The sequence below is a fragment of the Eucalyptus grandis genome, chromosome 5 (genome assembly GCF_016545825.1).
Source record: "Eucalyptus grandis isolate ANBG69807.140 chromosome 5, ASM1654582v1, whole genome shotgun sequence".
Lineage (NCBI taxonomy): Eukaryota > Viridiplantae > Streptophyta > Magnoliopsida > Myrtales > Myrtaceae > Eucalyptus > Eucalyptus grandis.
The window spans coordinates 55568826-55586742 of NC_052616.1; the positions used below are offsets into that span (position 1 = coordinate 55568826).

The 17917-nt window shown below is 40.3% G+C and overlaps 2 protein-coding genes and 1 pseudogene across 2 annotated transcripts; 1 reads left to right on the top strand and 2 right to left on the bottom strand.

Moving 5' to 3' along the window:
- Positions 1–8: 8 nt before the first annotated feature.
- Positions 9–559, bottom strand: LOC120294045 (putative cysteine-rich repeat secretory protein 5). Its single transcript, XM_039313921.1, has 2 exons — positions 383–559; positions 9–284 (listed from the first exon to the last, which is right to left on the bottom strand). The coding sequence occupies exons 1-2, from the start codon at positions 557–559 to the stop codon at positions 9–11; spliced, it is 453 nt and encodes a 150-aa protein (XP_039169855.1).
- A 6347-nt stretch (positions 560–6906) lies between these two features.
- On the bottom strand, positions 6907–11765 carry LOC104447662 (putative receptor-like protein kinase At4g00960). Its single transcript, XM_039313922.1, is given in 9 exon segments — positions 6907–7127; positions 7130–7241; positions 7479–7629; positions 7761–7998; positions 8251–8262; positions 8265–8457; positions 8609–8729; positions 9724–9781; positions 10919–11765. Coding segments are annotated over 9 exon segments (1953 nt in total).
- A 1368-nt stretch (positions 11766–13133) lies between these two features.
- On the top strand, positions 13134–16989 carry LOC104447664 (annotated as a pseudogene).
- The last annotated feature ends 928 nt before the right edge of the window (positions 16990–17917 follow it).

The following is a 17917-nucleotide window of genomic DNA, read 5'->3' on the forward strand; positions in this document are numbered from 1 at the left end:
CTCAAACCTCACGTTGCAGCTCGGAGTAAATACCTTCCTCCTGGCGTTTCCGGACGGAGACGAGCTATCGCCGACCGAAGGCATGTGCCGCAGTCCGATGCGGTCAAATCGGGCGTGCACTCCGCGAGCGTGTACAGCCGTTGCGAGCCCACGAACTCAGCCTCTGCGGCGGCCACTTTCTTCCCCGATCCACTGCTCGGGGCCCTCCGCAGTACATCGTCCATGGTTTCATTCAGGAGTTGAAAGAACCCTGATGGGTCCTCTGTGACGTTCAAACCGTTCACCTGCTTCGCCACAGGGAATTGTTGCATGACCGAGTAAATGGGCTGATCCGAGTACCTTAGCATGCATATGTCGTACCAGATGATGGAGATTCTTTTGCCGGGGCATCGCCGGCCAATATCTTGGCTGGGGTGGCTACGCAGTTGCTGCATGTCGAGGCATCGATGTCGCCACGGCAGAGGAAGATCCCGTAGGTCTGGTCTGGCGGGTATCTGCCAGCAGTGGCGTTGCTGAACCCGCCGCTGCTGCTGATGTTGTTGCTGGCGGACTCGGCCATGGAGGAAAGTGATGAGAGGAGAATGTCGAGGTTTGTTTGGCAGGTGGAATTAGGAAGAAAGGGTTTGGTGTCGGGGCAATAGTTGTCGATAAAACAGGTGCCGCTTCGCTGATGTGTGAGATGCTGATGAGCAAATTGATGGAGAAGAGGAGAGGGAGGGACATGGTGAAGGTAGAGCTCATGTTGTGATGGATATGTTACATTTGGCTTTCGCGGGTTCTTCTTGAGTCATTATAAGCTTTGTATAAAGCCTACTTTTGGTTCACAGATTTGTATTTTTTTTTTTCTCTTTCGAAGAGCTTTTGATTTGACTAATCGAATTCTTGATCTTACATTTTTTCTATTCAAGCACCTCCCCTAAGTGCCGCTCCTCAAGGACAATCTTCTTGGCCGTATTTCTCCGAAAGTTATTGTGGCCAAATATGACGAGTGCTTTTCACACGTAACTTTCGCTCAACTAATTATGAGCCAGAACAGTTGGGTAGCACATGGGAACATTCTATTCTTTTATTCTTTTACTCCCTGAAATGAAAAAAAAAAATCATTTGGTGACGTCAACTATTTTTCTATTCCCAGTATAGAAAAGTAGCTGAGGAATATATTTTAAATATAAATAAGAAGTAAAAAAAAAAATTGTTTTCGAAAATAATTTCTACCAATTGCTGCCCTCCGTCCCTGCTGTTGCCGTCGGCTGACCACCATTGCCAATTGGCAATGCGGCAAGGGGTGGCTGCAATGGGTGGCGGTGGCGGTGGCTACGGCGGCGAGCGAGCGTGGACGATGGTGAGCGGTGGCCGTCAAACACATTCCTTTTTTTTTTTTTTTTTTTTGTAGATCGTACTAAACACATTTTTATTCTTTTTCTATTCCTAGAGTATAAATTTTATATGGTTACCAAATACATTATTTTACTTAGAAATTGTTCCGATAAATAGAAATAGAAAAGAACTATTTTAAAAAAAAAATTATTTCCTAGAACATAAATGTTACTATTGCACCCTAATGTCCCACGTGGACTTTTATGGGATCGCAAAATAAACGTCTAATCAAGTGAGTACTATCGTGATCTCCTCAAAGCCCTCCTGCGGGCAGGAAAGTTAATGGTAACCAAGTTTAGGTTTAGTTCAAGCTTTTTCAAGCTCTCCAATTAATGACTTATTATTCGAGTTTTTTAACCTGCAAGTCCTACATTTTCATTTAGATTTATGGTGGATCAACTAGAAATCCAATTAAAATATCAGAATAAATATTTTACTTCTATGCAACTCGTAACCAGAAAAATTAGAATTGAGGACTTTATTATACTAGTTAATCCATTAATGCCCTTACAAAGACTTAAATCTTATTTAAACCTTGAGATTGGATGATTTTTCAAAAGATTTTTTTCTTGCGTTAAAAATATTCAAAAAAATGATTTAGGCTTTTTCCTAATTTTTGAAATCGTTGAAGTATTTTTTTTTTTCATGCATTTTTAAGAGAAAAGTACTTAAATACCAATTTTAGACCGACCAGGTCGAGTCCCTCCCCTGAACGCTAAGCACACCTCTTTCCCCCTATTTTAATCTTCTCTCTCTTCCTCCTTCTTTTGTCCTTCTTCTTCTCTCTCGTCTTATCCCCCGTTTCTCTCTCTACACTAGCAAGAATAGGAGAAGACAAGCATTGACAACATTGAGACCTTCACGCTCGACCAAGATCAATTCTTGTTAGTTGGGTTCACTTTCATGTGAAAAAAGCTTAATGAATAGCAAATCCAAAAGGACTTGAGTCTATATGATAAATCACATGGAGAAATAGAGTTTTTCACTATCTTTTAAGTGGTAACCGCAAATAAGTTATTATGGACATAGTAATAATAGAAAAAGAGAAAGCAAATAATATGGAGTTTCAGGGTCAATTTGATTTACATCAAGAGGTTGATTCGTGGTCCGATTAAGCTGAAATTTTGTCAACGTGTTCATGGTACACTGTTATCGAATCTGGACGGTTTGATTTTTGTTTGAAGCTCCCTATACTAGATTTTTCTTGAGTCAATAAAAACTTGTGTTTTTTGTCAAATTTATTCTTGATCTCTTAAAAAATTTATGCGTGTTGCTAATAATGATGTTCTTGAGGTCTTTGCTGCTATGTACCTTTAGTATTTACTAGAGAAGAACATTTTTTACCCAATTTTGTTGAGAGTGAAAATTTTTAGGTGGATTCTAATCCCATGGTTTTTTTTATCTCCTCACACTGGGGAGGTTTTCCATATAAAAAATCGCCTTGTGTTTGCATGCTTGAAATTTATTTTACTCTTCTATATCGGTTTTTATTAGATTTACATAAGAGGAGAGATTATTATGCTGTGTTAATATGATATGTTTGAGTTGTTACTATTCTCTCATTAAAATGGTATCGAGCTTTGGTTATTGCTTGATTTGGGTGAGGCTCGCAATGGCTAGGTGAGCCTTTAACAAGTCGCCGAACCTCACCTAGCTGGTCATCGGCCGCCGGCATCGACGGCCAACAATGACTAATGACTGGTGGGGGAAGAAGAAAAGAGAAGGAGAAAAGAAGAAAAATTACTAAATAATTTTCTATTTCAAATTTAGGAAATAAAGGAATAGAATAAGTTATTATTTAACCTATTAACAAACAGGCCCTCAGGTTCCCGTGCGTTGTTCCAAAAAATATGAGTTTTTTTTTTTTTTTGAACAAACAAAAATACGAGTTCAAAAGCCCTTAAAAGGGCTCTCGTAAGTCAAAGTCAATTGACGTTGAGTGGAATCCACCAATGGCAAATTGCTGCCAGTCCCTCGTGGCCCGCTCAGGCCCGTGTTCGCCGGGAAATCTATCCATCCACTCGTTTACGACTCGACTTTAAGATGGCATTTTTTTGGGTAAGATATTATATAGAATGATTGTGTTGATCTAGATAGATTAAGTCTATCTTTCTCTTTTGTCCTACTAAGCTAAATTAAATTGACGACAATATTATAATATATATTATCATGGAAATTCAGCTGCGGTTCACATTTCTATGATCAAATGCCGCTTTTAAAAGATAATTGACTATTTCCCAAGCAAAAAGAAGCTATTTTAATTTCTAAAATTGCCCCAAATAGAGGGAAATTAAAATAAAAAATAAATAATAAAATGACAAAACTAGGTGCCTTTAGGCACCCCCACCGTCGCCAACGTCCTCAACGCAGCAGCGTCTTAAAAGTGGGGCTCCTTAAACCTCACGTTGCAGCTGGAAATCAACACCCTTCGTCTCGGCGTCCCCTGAGGGAGACGTGCGATTGCCCACCGGAGGCCTGCACCGCAGTCCGAAGCCGTCAAGTCGGGTGTGCGCTCCGTGAGCGTGTAAAGCTGTCGCGAGCCCGCCAGCTCGGTATCGGTCGTCTGTGATGTTCGAACGGTTCGCATGTATAGGCACGGGCTGTTTGCATGACCGAGTAAAAGGGCTGATTTGAGTACCTCAGCATGCATGCGTCGTACCAGATGATGGAGGTTCTTTGTCGGCTAATATCTTGAGCTGCGGTGGCTACGCAGTTGCTGCATGTCGGGGCGTCGATATCGCCGTGGCAGAGGAAGATCCCATAAGGTCTGGTGTGTCGGGTTTTGGCCGGCAGCAGCATTCGCGAACCCGCCAATTCTGCCGGCGACCGCCGTGGCAGAGGAAGATCCCATAAGGTCTGGTGTGTCGGGTTTTGGCCGGCAGCAGCATTCGCGAACCCGCCACTGCTGCTGCTGTTGTCGCCGGCAGAATTGGCGGCAGAGGAGGAAAGTGATGAGAGGAGACTCTCGAGGTTTTTGAGGTAGGTGGAATGAGGAAGGAAGGGTTTGGTTTTGGCGCAATTTTTGACGATAAAAACAGGTGCCGCTTCACTGATGTGAGAGATGCTGATGGGCAATTTGATGGAGAAAAAAAGGAGGGAGATGGTGAAGGGAGAGCTCATGTTCTAATGGATATATTACCCCAGGCTTTCGTTGGTTCTAAAGATTTTCTTGTGTTGTATCTCTATAATCATTATAACCTTGTACAAAAGTGCACTTTTTGGTCCTTACATTCGTATTTTTCTTTCAGTCGAGTCCATCAACTTTTGATTTGCCTAATCGATTTCTCGATCTGACATTAGTTTTCTATTCAAGCCCCTCCCTGTTTCCAATTGGGTCAAATGCGTGACCGACAAGAGTCCAACATGAAAAGACCTTTTGCTAGTCTGTAAGGCAATTCATGGACTAAAGAGAATCTGACAAATTGAACGACATGTTCACAGCCAAGCCGCATCACCTTTTCGAGGCTCCGGCGAAATATAAAAACTTAAAATATATTTTCTTAAAAATATCACTTGTGTCATTTGATAATAATTTATTTAAAAATTTTCATAATTAATAGAAAATTTTTCGTTAAATATTTTCAAAACGGTATAAATAATTATTTTTTAAAAATATTTTTCATATCATTTATTTTTCGTAAAGCAAATAAAGTTTATAGTGACAGTTATTACAACATAATCAAGTTGCTATTACATGCTTGCTTGGAGCATACTCACGATGTGCTCCTAATGGAATGCTCAGGCATAGGGGGGCCTCAGCTCCCAGTCTTGACTTGAGATCTTCTCATCTAGACTTCTAGTCACTCTTATGGCTACAAGTTGCCAAAACCTTCTGTCATTGGCAGCTGGTATAGTTGATACCGCTTGTGAATTTTGATGGACCACTGTCAATTATTGTAGGAAATTTAATTGATAAAGTGGTGATCAGTAATATCCAAATACTTATGCATTTGGCCAAGTTGGGTATGACGAATGGTATACACAGAAGCAGGGATGGCTCTTGAAAGAAAGTCTTGGGGGGGGGTGTCAAAGTCTAGGGTAATTATTATCTTTTTGTGTGTGTGTGTGTGTGGAGATCAAGAAATGGATAGCTCATTAAGTTAATGGATACCATGAGAAAATCACTGTGTCCAATATAAATGGATCCCAACAATCTTATGCTTTGAACAAGTCATGTACCAATGCTCGAATACTACATGTCCAGAACATGAGCCAGACTAGCTAAGTCGTTTTCCTTTCTAAGTCTTCCAAAATCATGCTGGTCTTGTAGTTCCCCACATGAGACAACACTACTAGGAAAATCCGATAAGCGATGGGCAAAACCGTACACAAAAGTCGAAATAGGTCCTAAGCTCTCTCTAGTGATGGCTCGTACACAAATTGTCGTTGATGAGGGTTTTGTCAAACCTGTTGCCAAAAATGTTAGGGACGGCTTAATCGCATGTCCCTAAAGGATAATAATTAGACGCTCTCCCGTCAACTCAATAATAAAAGAGCGATAGATTAATCTATTTAAATACCATGACATCTAACTAAAATGTTACTTGAATCAATCAAAGAAATAAGAAGCTCAGAAGATTCGTAAGTATTAGAATAAAGGAAAATATATACATTGGCCTCCCAGAGAAATGAAATAAGACCAATGGGTTTGAAGCCAGCCTCCATAGTCATAACTTAGCGACCAACCGAAGAAAACTTTCATGGAAAGACGTCTTATATTGAATGAGTAACATCGAAAGAAGAAGATGGTCTATAATCAGTACCATCAAATGAATTTTCAATGTAAAGATCAATAACTTATTTAACTTTGAAAAGAACTTAAATAGGTACAAAAGGATAATAAGACTCTATTTGTTTAACAGAAAATGAATGATTTGGAAAATATTTTTGAAAAATGAAGGCTTTTATCACTTGAGATAATTAGTAAATGAAAAATATTTCATTATCAACAATAATTTATATTTAAATTTTTTATGAATAATAATATTTTTATTACTATTTCATTTTTAAGTGATATAAGTTTAGGAAAATATTTTTTAAATAATTAATTTTCCGCTAAACAAATATATCGTAAAAGTTGGTTGAAGAAGAGAGGAAAGTACAATAATAACCTCTCCAAAAGGTCATCTGATTTAAGAGAATTCAATACATCGTGGATAGAGCACCTACAGAAGTAAAGATTTGGGTCGTCTAGCGGGTCAGATATCGAACACTCCTATATGATTATTTGGTTCCGGACGGTAGTAGTGGGATTGAGTCTTATAGAAGCACAATAATGTCCAAATATGCTTAATTACAATGGATCTACGTACGATTTAGCCTCGAATAGTAACAAAACCTTAGATGAATCTTAATAACTATGATCAATAACAGGTGTAGTCTTAAGTGCACACAACCCCCTTTCAGCAATGAACAGCTTATTCTCCAAATTTCTAGATTTTGCTTTTTGTACATGATAAATCTCAGTGGAAGGCCAAGCATTCTCATAGCAAGACCGTCCATTAAGAAGGATTTTGGTCACACCACCATTCATCGGGGGCACAATTCAGTAATTGACATGCCATTTGTTGATGAAGGCATAGTCCTCCTAGGAGATTGGTTCAATTTAAGTTCTTCCATTTGAATGCTTGGTCCAGACAAGCTACTTTGGACGAAGAAGGCGGGATGTCGAGGCAATGGCAAGGTAAAGGAATTGTTGTTGAGCATGAGAACTACGGTTGCCATAGTGGGTCTAATAGTCGGATCTTCTGAATGCATAGTAAGCAAATGTGCAAGCATCGAAACACTCCATCTCTTGAATATGAATCCACGATAGCCGGGTCCAACACTTCCAAGGGCTTGCCATCTCTCCATTGATTCCACACCTGCAATAATAAGTTGGGAAAATCTCAATAGAATCATGGCATTAATTCGATGACTCATCACGCAAGACATTTGAATTTTGCGAAAAAACCATATATGACCAAGGAATCGAATAATAGTTGTAAAAGTGTTTATGTAGGCTAAAGGACTACGTTTTACGAAGAAATTTCAATTTCACTTGCCGAAAATTACAAAAAATGCGGTGTAAATATTTGTTGCGGTAGCATGGTGAAACTTACATAACTAGCAAGATATTCACCCTCGTCCAGTTGGTGGTAGTAGTTATTCTTCTTGCCGCATATGATCTCTAGAAGTATTATGCCAAAACTATATACATCGGATTTCACTGAGAACTCTCCATGCATCGCATATTCTGGAGACATATAACCACTGCAAATTCGAACATTAGCCATATGTATTATTGCATATTTTGATGTAGATTGATGAGCATTCTTAAATAGATAAAATGAGCAAGTTTGGCATCCAATTACAGAGTCGTCCATTTTAAAACCAAGACTTACAAAGTCCCCACTATTTTGTTTGTGCTTGCTTGAGTTTGGTCAACTCCAAAAATCCTTGCCATGCCAAAATCTGAAATCTTGGGGTTCATTTCACTGTCTAATAAGATATTGCTACATTTAAGGTCACGATGGATGACCCGGAGACGAGAATCTTCGTGTAGATAGAGCATTCCTCTTGCAATCCCAAAAACAATTTTATGACGTAATGGCCAATCCAACTGTCTCCTTTTCTTGGGATCTGTACCTTTGCACCAAAATTCATTAATGATCTAGCACATGGCAGTTGGCACCTATTAGAAAATTCAAGGTGAAGTTTCATCACACAATACCAAAATATATGTATTCTCATTCAAAGGTAGCTTAAACTATGATCAGTTGAAAGAACAAAAATGGCTTAAATTTAAAGTTTCCACAACCAGTGAAAGCTTTGGATATATGATTTCAAGAAAATTATACATTTTGCACATAAGAAGGTTCAATTGCAACATACCAAATAAGAAGTGTCGAGGCTTTTATTTGGCACTAACTCGTAGGCTAGCAACTTTTCATCTCCTCCAAGCAAAATCCAACGATCGTACAAGGTTTCGTGATGAAGCTTTGCAACTAATAGAATTTCATTCTTAAATTCTTCAACACCTTGTCTTGACCTTCGAGATAGCCTCTTCACCGCAATTTGTTGTCCATTAGGAAGTCTACCCTAAAGTGTTTTGTACGTATTGTTAATTCCTTTATAACAACTTAAAAACTAACATAGAAAAGCTTCACATGTTTCTTTTTCTTCGACATCATTACTTACAATTCACATGTAAAGCATTCTTGATTGTTTTTGATAGATATGTCATATGTACCTGGAAAACTTCACCAAATCCACCTTCACCCAACTTGTTTTCAGGAGAGAAATAATTTGTTGCTACTTGTATTGTAGCCAAGTCAAATTGCAAGGACTCCACTGTGGTAAGCCCTTGGCACCTACATTACCGAGCAACATAGTTTGATTATCACACTACATCAACAAAGTGGCTCCTTATGGCGTTTATAGGGTTGCCAGTGCTTGGCAACATAATCACAATGAAGGCACCGGATTAGACTGGCATGGTCGTGTCCCCAAAGCAATCTTTCCTCTCTTGATTGGTCATGAAGGGAAAAAAATTCTACAATACTGCAGGAAACAAAGTAATGAGATGAATCATATGTCATCATCACTTCTTCATGCTGAGGGTAGTGTTAGGTTTGTTAATTGTAGTGCAGATGCTACCTATGGTTGGAGGGAATCGTTAAAGATTGGGAGTGTTTTAATGCCTTGTTATGTGGTTGGTAATGGTAAATCTATATCACTCGGCATGAATGATGGCATCCTAATGGGACCTTGCTAAATACATATCTAAGGAGAGTAGCCTATGATTCTACTTTTCTTAAAAAATATAATTTCTCACACTAAATGGAATTGGCCCAATGCGAGCTGAAGACTTGATATTAATCCAGGCAGCTATTTGTGGTGTAATTTTTCCCTAGTCTTCTTTTTGCAGCTTCGAATGACATTCTTTCCTCTGCTTCAGCTTGGGAGATTGTCAGGAATTGAGGCACGATAGCTGAATGGGATTGGTTGATTTGGCTTTGACCTTAGGTGCTTTCGTTTGGATTCATATTTTGGTTGGCTATACAAGATAAACTACCTATATATCTATCAATTAATAGATCATCTTCTGATCAAGGCCAAACTCTCTGTTTTTTGTATCTTGAAAGCACTGAGATTAGATCCCATAGTTCTTTGGGTGCAATTTCTCTGAGCAAGTCTGGAAGGTGCCCTTTAGCTTTGTTTTCCTCCTAGGGATATTGGTGGTTGGGAATTTGAATTGTTCTGATGCACCAACCTTGACAGGGATAGATTTTCATAGGTCCATGGTGAAATTTTTGTGGAATTGATGCCTCTATTTCATCTAAAAGGCCAGGAAAGAGCTATTACATTTCCAAACTATTCCTTTTCTTGATGGCATTACACATGCTTGTGGAGTCAAGTATACCTTTGAAAGTTGAAAGAACATGAAGAACCTGATCTTTCCATTATTGAATATTGTCCTTGATCTTTTTGTTACATATGTTACATTTATGTCAAACAGACTCTTAATTTGTATGATTAATATATCTAATTCCTTATGAAAAATAAAGAATTTTCAGAAGATGAAATTTTCATTATATAGATAGTTTATGAGAAAAAAAAAAAGGCAAATAGTCAATTTACCATTCTTTCCTTTGATGACTTCACGTCTCTTCTTTCTTTTTCTTCGAAGGACACAACAAGTGAGAAAGAGAAGTACCATAACACCTCCAAGAGTAACAATAATGGCGATAGTTATCATAGTAGATTTGTTACTTTTTCCTGCGCGAGTATCATTACGTGCATGAGATAATTAACAAACTAATCTGAAAAGCTTTTTAGATGAAAGTGAATGCGTAACATAAAAGAGAAGAAATCAAAGACAAATTCTTATGTGGAACACCATTTCAAAATTAGGAAATGGAGATTACAAGTACTATATATGTAATTTCTTCATTATTAGTATCGGTATCTGTAACAAGTTACAAAGAGAAATTGTCCGACAAATTACTTTGTAAATCAATTTATAAGGGAGATTTGGTTTCCCGTGCATTGTTCGGAAAATATATATTTATATATATAGAAGCCACCTTGAAAGGGCTCTTGTTAGTCGGTCACTTGACTTTGAGTGGAATCCACCAATGGCAAATTGCTGTCAGTCCCTTGTGGTCCACTCGTGCCCGTATTTACCGGGAAATGTATGCATCCACTCGCTCACGACTTGACTTTAAGATGGCATTTTTTTTGGTAAAAAATAATAAAGAATTCATATAATGATCATCGTAACAATTAAATGTGTGGATATTATGATAAGATTTATATGATCAATGATTATGATTGTGTTCGTTTAGGTAGATTAAGTCTATCTTTTACTTTTGTCCTATTAAATGAAATTAAATTGACGACAATATCATAATATGATGATGGAAATTCAGCTGCGATCAAACACCTCTTGTAAAAGAAAATTGACTATTTCCCAAGCAAAAAACAGTAATTTTAATCTCCGAAATTGCTGCAAAGAGAGAGAAACTAAAAAGAAAAAATGTAGAACGAAACTGGGTACCTTTAGGTCCGGTTGCCGGAGCAGGAGCAGAAGGAAGCTGGACCGGTGGTCGCCCTCCCACCGCCACCACAGTCCCCAACGCGGTGGCATTGTAAAAGCGGTCCTCCCTAAACCTCACGTTGCAGCTGGGAGTCAACACTCTTCCTCCTGGCGTCGCCTGAGGGAGATGTGCGATTGCCCAACGGAGGCATTTGCGGCAGTCCGATGGCGTCAAGTCGGGTGTGCACTCAGCGAGCATGTAAAGCTGTGGCGAGTCCGCGAGCTCCGCCTCTGCGGCGGCCACTTTCTTCCCCGATCTGCTGCTCGGGGCCTTCCGTGCTACATCCTCCGAGGCCTCTTTCAGCAGTTGAATGAACCGAGATTGGTCGTCTGTGATGCTCGATCTGTTCGCATGTGTCGACGCAGGGGCTGTTTGCATAACCGAGTAAATGGGATGATTCGAGTACCTCAGCATGCATACGTCATACCAGATGATGGAGGTTCTTTTGCCGGGGCATTGCGGGCCAATCTTTTGGGCTGCGGTGCCTATACAGTTGCTGCATGTCAGGGCATCGATGTCGCCACGGCAGAGGAAGATCCCGTAGGCCTGGTCTGGTGGGCTGCCAGCAGTGGCGTTGGAGAATCCACCGCTGCTGCTGCTGTTGTTGCCGGCAGAATTGGCGGCGGAGGAAAGTGATGAGAGGAGTTCATTGAGGTTTTTTTGGTAGGTGCAACCAGGAAGGAATTGTTTGGTGCCGGAGCATTTGAAGGCGTTATAAGTAAGTGCTGCTTCGCTTGTGTGAGAGTTGCCGATGAACAAATTGATGGAGAAGAGAAGAGGGAGGGAGATGGTGAAGGACGAGCTCATGCTCTAATGGATATATTACCTTTGGCTTTAGTTGGTTCTTGAGATTTTATTGTAGTCTCATCTTTTTAGTCATTATATGCTTGTGGTCTAAGTATGACTTTCAATAGTACCGTTTGAACTCTGGCACGTAAAATTTGGGGTATTCACCCGGAGAGAGGAAAGAAAAAATATTTCCCAAATTGAGAGCGAGACGTGCGGGTACCGATACTTAAAAGTAAGGAATGCTATTCTGTCAGCTCTCAGCGGAACTTTCGGGCTCTTGGGCTATGTTGATGTACAACCTTGACTGCCACCGATTCTTGAGATTTTCTCGTAGTCTTTCTTTTTAGTGCTTATAAGCTTGTACAAAAGTCCACTGTTGGTCCGTTAACTTGAATAGTCTATCTATTTAAGCCCCTCCCGTTCCCAATATGGTCAGATGCGTCACCGACAAAGTTCAACTTGAAAATACCTTTTGCTATTCTGAAAGGCAATCATGGGACTAAAGGAAATCTGACAATTTGACCAACCTGTTCACAGCCAAGCAGCACCACCATTGTCCAAACTGAATAAAATGCTTACGACGCGCCCTTAACGGAATGCTCGGGAATTGGGAATCAACTCTAACTCAAAAATTACAGAATGAGATATGAGAATTCGCCAATATTCACGGTACTATTTGTAAATTTGGGAAGACTGAGGCCACATGAAAATATGAGTGTAAGGAACTTAATTGACAGCCAAGCATAGTATTGAATAGCGAACTTTAACATGAAAACGTATATTCTGTGTAATCCTAATTGAAGTCGGTTCCATGTACTTCACTTTGATCAGGCCGAATATGAGAAAATATTGGGTACCTAATAGTGCCACGCAATCGGTGCTCTGAACGATTCATTGCGTGACACCTGTCCGTGTGTCAGTCCACGTCGTCCACTTCCCCGTTTCAGCGGTTCTGTCTCTCTCCTCTCTCTCCTCACGATAAAATAGGGGCGGGCTCGGCTTGGCTCAGCTCGGCTCGCTGCAGAAGAAAAGACAGGTCGACTCCCGCCCAAGAGATTTCTCTCTCCTCAATTAAATTTTCTGCAATTTTCTCTCTCTCGTTTTCTCTCTCCTCGCAGAAGCACAAACAGAGAACGATCGAGACCTGCGTTCTCTCTCCCCTCCGCATCCGCTGGTTGCTTTCATCGCCCCCACGCTGAGGCCGACGTCGCCGACGCTCCTCCTCCCTCTCGCGACGTTCGCTCTGCTCTCTCTCTTCCCCCTCCGCGAAGTCGTGCCTCTCTTCCAGCGAAACGCGACGCCGACGGCCCTCCACCTCCGCCTCCGCCGGTTGCCTCCGTCGGCGTCGGAGTCCGTCGCCCCCGTCTCCTCCGCCTCCGCCTACGCGTCCGACGCCAACGCATCGAACCACGACGGCGAAAATGGAGGAGAGAGAAACGTCGAAGTAGAAGACGGAGACGAAGAAGCAGAAGCGTGCGCTCGGGGTTCTGGACATGGGTCGTCGCGTCGGTCGCGTTCCGGCTCGCCCTCGTCTACCTCCCCAGGAACCTCCGCCTATCCACCCGCCCCGAGGTCGCCACCCCTCTCACCAGCATTCGCCGCCGTAATTCCGCCTCTCTTCGCTCCGTCGATCGATTCCCCATCCCCGATCCACCGCCCCCTCGCCCCCTCCTCCCTTGAAATCTTGGAGGTCCATTTTCCGATACGATTTCTGGTTTTTCTTGTTTGTGCCGCCTGCAGTTGGCGAAGGCTACTGGTTGAAGCAGTCGGTGATGTCTCCCTACGCAGGTTTGGCTCCGTTCGATCTCTGTAGGAAGGAAGCTGCTTGTTTGCCTACTGGTGTGTCGCTGCTTTGATCCCTTCCACAGGTTCCATGTGTCACGGTTCTCCTTTGCTGTTGCTCGTTCTCGGACTTCTCGCTGTCAAAAGGTGACTACCAGAGTATAATCGCCGATGCATTTTGAAGGCTAGGTTGATTGTGAGCTTCGCTGGTTATCTGCTCGTTCTTGGATGTGTAAAACTTTTGATCCGACAGAAAGCAGTAATCTTTCAGGATCCTTTTATCTTCCCTCCATACCACAAAGCAGCAAGGGAGCCTTTTGACTACTATATGTTTGGTCAAAATTACATCCATCCTCTGGTTGATTTCAGGTTCATCGATAATTTTGTGCTCACTTCCTTCACAAAGCTTCGCTGAAGAATATTAAAAGGCACTCAAATTATTTATGTTCTATAATTTGCTTGGCTTGGCTTCACATGTCAAAGGTCCATGACGTTCTAGCGATGAACCTACACATTTACTTTTAATTAACTTGCATTTCTAGGAAACTTGCCACTTTGTCGTGACGTCTTTTTTCCACCTTTACACCCCTTTCAGCCCTAATTGCTTTAGGAAAAATTGATTTCCATTCCAGGAAAGTGCAAAAACACTGTCCCTTCTGTCCTCTTTTTTAAATAATAATTCAGAATACTAGGGAGAATAAAATACTAAGAATTAAGCTTCTGTTATTAACTCAATATATGAATTGCAAACTCCTAAATTGTTTTCAGAGGGTTTTTATGGACTTATCCCTAAACAGGGAAAGCTCCTGCGCTAGCTTTTCTCATTGGACCTTTGACTAATTAGTTACTTTACTCTAGATATCTCTTAGCATTTCTGAGTTGTTTTTACTCTCACATATCTCTTAATTTGCTCTTTGCTTCTGATTTTCGTTTCTGCAGAAACTCATATGTTGGAAACATTCCTGTTTTTGATGAAATCTGTGAGAAACTTCAGGAGGTGAATAGTTCTTTTGTTACCCTTCTCCTTTAAATGGACCGATGATGACTCTGTGTCTTACTGAAACCTGTTCCATTCACATTGCCTCTTAAACTGAAATTGTTTTTGTTAGTCTAAAGAATAACTGAAAGCCATAGTATATCCCTCTTGTTCTTTTTTTGTACAGTATATTTTCTGTGATTCAAGTGTTAGCTTGGACTCTTATATATTTCACTTCTTGGCCTTTCCTATTGCTCTTCACTGAATGAAATTACCATTCAGTAGATTGCATTCTGCTTGCTTGTAATGTAGAATTATGATCTGAAACTGTTTATAAATGATTCTGGTTTATTGTATGCATGCACATCAAATTTGACTTTAGCTGCTTCACAAAGTAAATAGAGGCAACAGATCACTATAGAAGAGGATCCAACTGTTATACAATGCTAATTTATATCTTAAATTGCAGGGCCACAACGTCGTTTTGATATCCAACCACCAAACGGAAGCAGATCCAGCTGTTATTGCTCTGCTTCTTGAAGGAACACATTCACATATTGCGGAGAATGTGGTACAGATTTTATCTTTTATTAGACTTGATTATTACCTCATTCGTGAGTATAGGCCACAAGTAGGCCACTTGCTTGAGCATATCTTTTATCTTCTAGTGTAGACTTATGTAGCTGGAGATAGAGTTGTAACAGATCCACTCTGCAAGCCCTTCAGTATGGGAAGGTGCTTAAAATCTCTATCCTTATGAGTAGTTATAAAGTTTAGCATGCTGATGAGTGATTAGGCAAGCTCATAACTCGAATCTTCTATTTTTTCTAGGAACCTTGTTTGTGTATATTCGAAAAAGCATATGTTTGATGTTCCAGAGCTTGTTGAGATGAAAAGGAGATCAAATACACGAAGCTTGAAGGAAATGGCTTTGCTTTTTTAAGGTACTACGTTCACAGCTTTTCATGTGAATGCAATCTCATATATGAAAACAATTGAACGGTGATGTATCTTCAGCTCCTGTGAAAATGCACTGATGGTAAAGATCCTATTTAATGTGAACAGTTGGTCACCTTTTGCCTCCTCTATTTGTCCTTACATTGATTCTTCATGTTCATAAGTAGACCAATGCTCTTACTACAAGTGAGATGATATGCTAGTTATGCCTGAGCATTGCAGGGGTGGATCACAACTACTGTGGATTGCGCCAAGTGGTGGCAGAGATCGTCCTGATCCTCTTACAGGAGAATGGCATCCGGTAGGTTTTCACTCTGCTCTCTGGGATTGTGCAGCAGAGTTCCTTTTCTGCTGCTGCTCTTTCTTGAGTATGTCAAATATGCTTTACTGAACTTCCATACAGTACCATAGTTGTAATCACTTGTGTTTACTTCATTCTGCCACTCGAAGATAGAAAAGTTTGGTCTGCTCACTAAAATCCATTTAGTTCTCTGGTCGTTGTCATCTGCCATTTTCAGTGATTCTGATATAAAAGAGTGGGCAGGCACCCTTTGATTCTGCTGTGCTAGACAATATGAGGAGGCTTGTGGAACATTCTGCCGTGCCAGGACATCTCTACCCATTAGCATTATTGTGCTATGATATCATGCCACCTCCACCCCAGGTTTTAGAATCTACACGATGTACGTATCTCTTATTGTAACATCTTTATTCTGTCTCATAAGGTGCAACTTTACAGGTGGAGAAAGAAATTGGTGAAAAAAGAGTGATTACTTTCCACGGTGCTGGGTTATCAGTTGGACCGGAGATTATGTTGACTCGTGAACAGGTCCTTATGTTGACTCGTGAACAGGTCCTTATGTTGACTCGTGAACAGGTCCCTATCACTACTTGTTGCAACTGACTAGTGTGTGTATTTTATCTCTTTGGAATATATCTACCTTACTTTTCCAGATTTCTTCTAAATTAAAGTAATTGAATTCCTAATTGTATAATGTTTTTGTTCTTGTGAGTTTGGTTTGATTTACAATAGTTGGATGGCAATAAGTATCGGCATTGTTTTAGTGATGTCAGAGAAAATTTGCATAGAGAAGCCAATGCAGTGGTATTTATACAGATCTTTCCAGGTCTTCCATTTTAGATTCTTTTCTTGCTCGAAGTGAAAATCAATAATCTTTATTGTGAAAAGACTAAGCTGGTGTGACTCTTTACATGCTATTATGGTACTGTCAGAAAATTCAAAAACGTTTTTTTTTTTTTTTTTTGGTCAGTAACCAATGAGAAAACCAATGCTCTCTCTTTCCTTTCTTTAATACTCGTTGCGTCTTCCAAGCATGGTCCCTGACATGTCCTCATTCCCTTTGCAGGCGAAGGAGGTATATGCACGGGCTCTTTATGAGTATTACTGCACAATATAATATTCTCAAATGTGCTATACATGACAAAAAAGGACTTGAAGCATCAACTGCAGAGGTTTCCTTGTCGCAACCATGGAATTATGAGAATTAGTTGCATCTTTCCAGAGGTATTTTTCACTTCAATATATTTAAATAGAAAATGTGCTTCATGAGATGTTTCTGGTATCAGAATCTGTTCTTGGTTGTGTCATGTCAAAACTTCTGTTGAGAATGACTTTGAAGCCAGTTTTAGAGATATGATCAGAAGGTAATTATGAGCATATCAATTCTTTAAAAAGAAAATGTATCAGCTTGTTAAAACTGAAGGGTTTGGGTTGTTTGGTTGGTTGTGCTTTTAACGACGGCATTTCGTGGATGTGAAAATTTTCCATTTAGCATCATGCACATCGATATACTTCTTCAATAGATCAAAGGTCCACCTGACAAGCATCAAATTCTGCCTGGTTTGATGAGAAAGGCTAATAGAAGTTTGATGTTATATCAACTTGTCAATAATGTTAATTAGAAGAAATCAGTGGAAGTGCTTTTCTCATTCTGTACCTTCTCTTTTTCTTTGTGCCAATAATCTTCTTTCTTGTTCAGATAAAAGTATCATGATGATGCGTTAATTATCTATCCTGGGTTATTTTAAACACCATCTACCTTGACAGGACAGGCATATGTTTTTTTGGTTTCCAAACTTCTTGTCTTGTTCATTGCCCATTTGTCAACGAAGTAGTGTTATTTGCTGTGCTGTTGTTTGGTTTTTCTTTTAGTGCCACTGTTCAGAAAGTTTTGTGTTCCCCTGTAAAATGAACTTTTTCCACTGCCCATAAAAAGATGTTGCTACATATATTAGATGTTCAATCTTCTGTGTGGATCCACTTGGGGTTTTGCACTGACGAATCTTGGTCCAAGACAGCATTTGTGCTTGAGGAGGGGGAAGCCGGCTTATGCTTCTTGGTATCTCGTCTTCTGAAGCTTGATGTTCCGTCTATGAACCCGATCCGCTACGTGTCTATGTAGGGGCATGAAAGCTTCACTCGAAACCGCACATC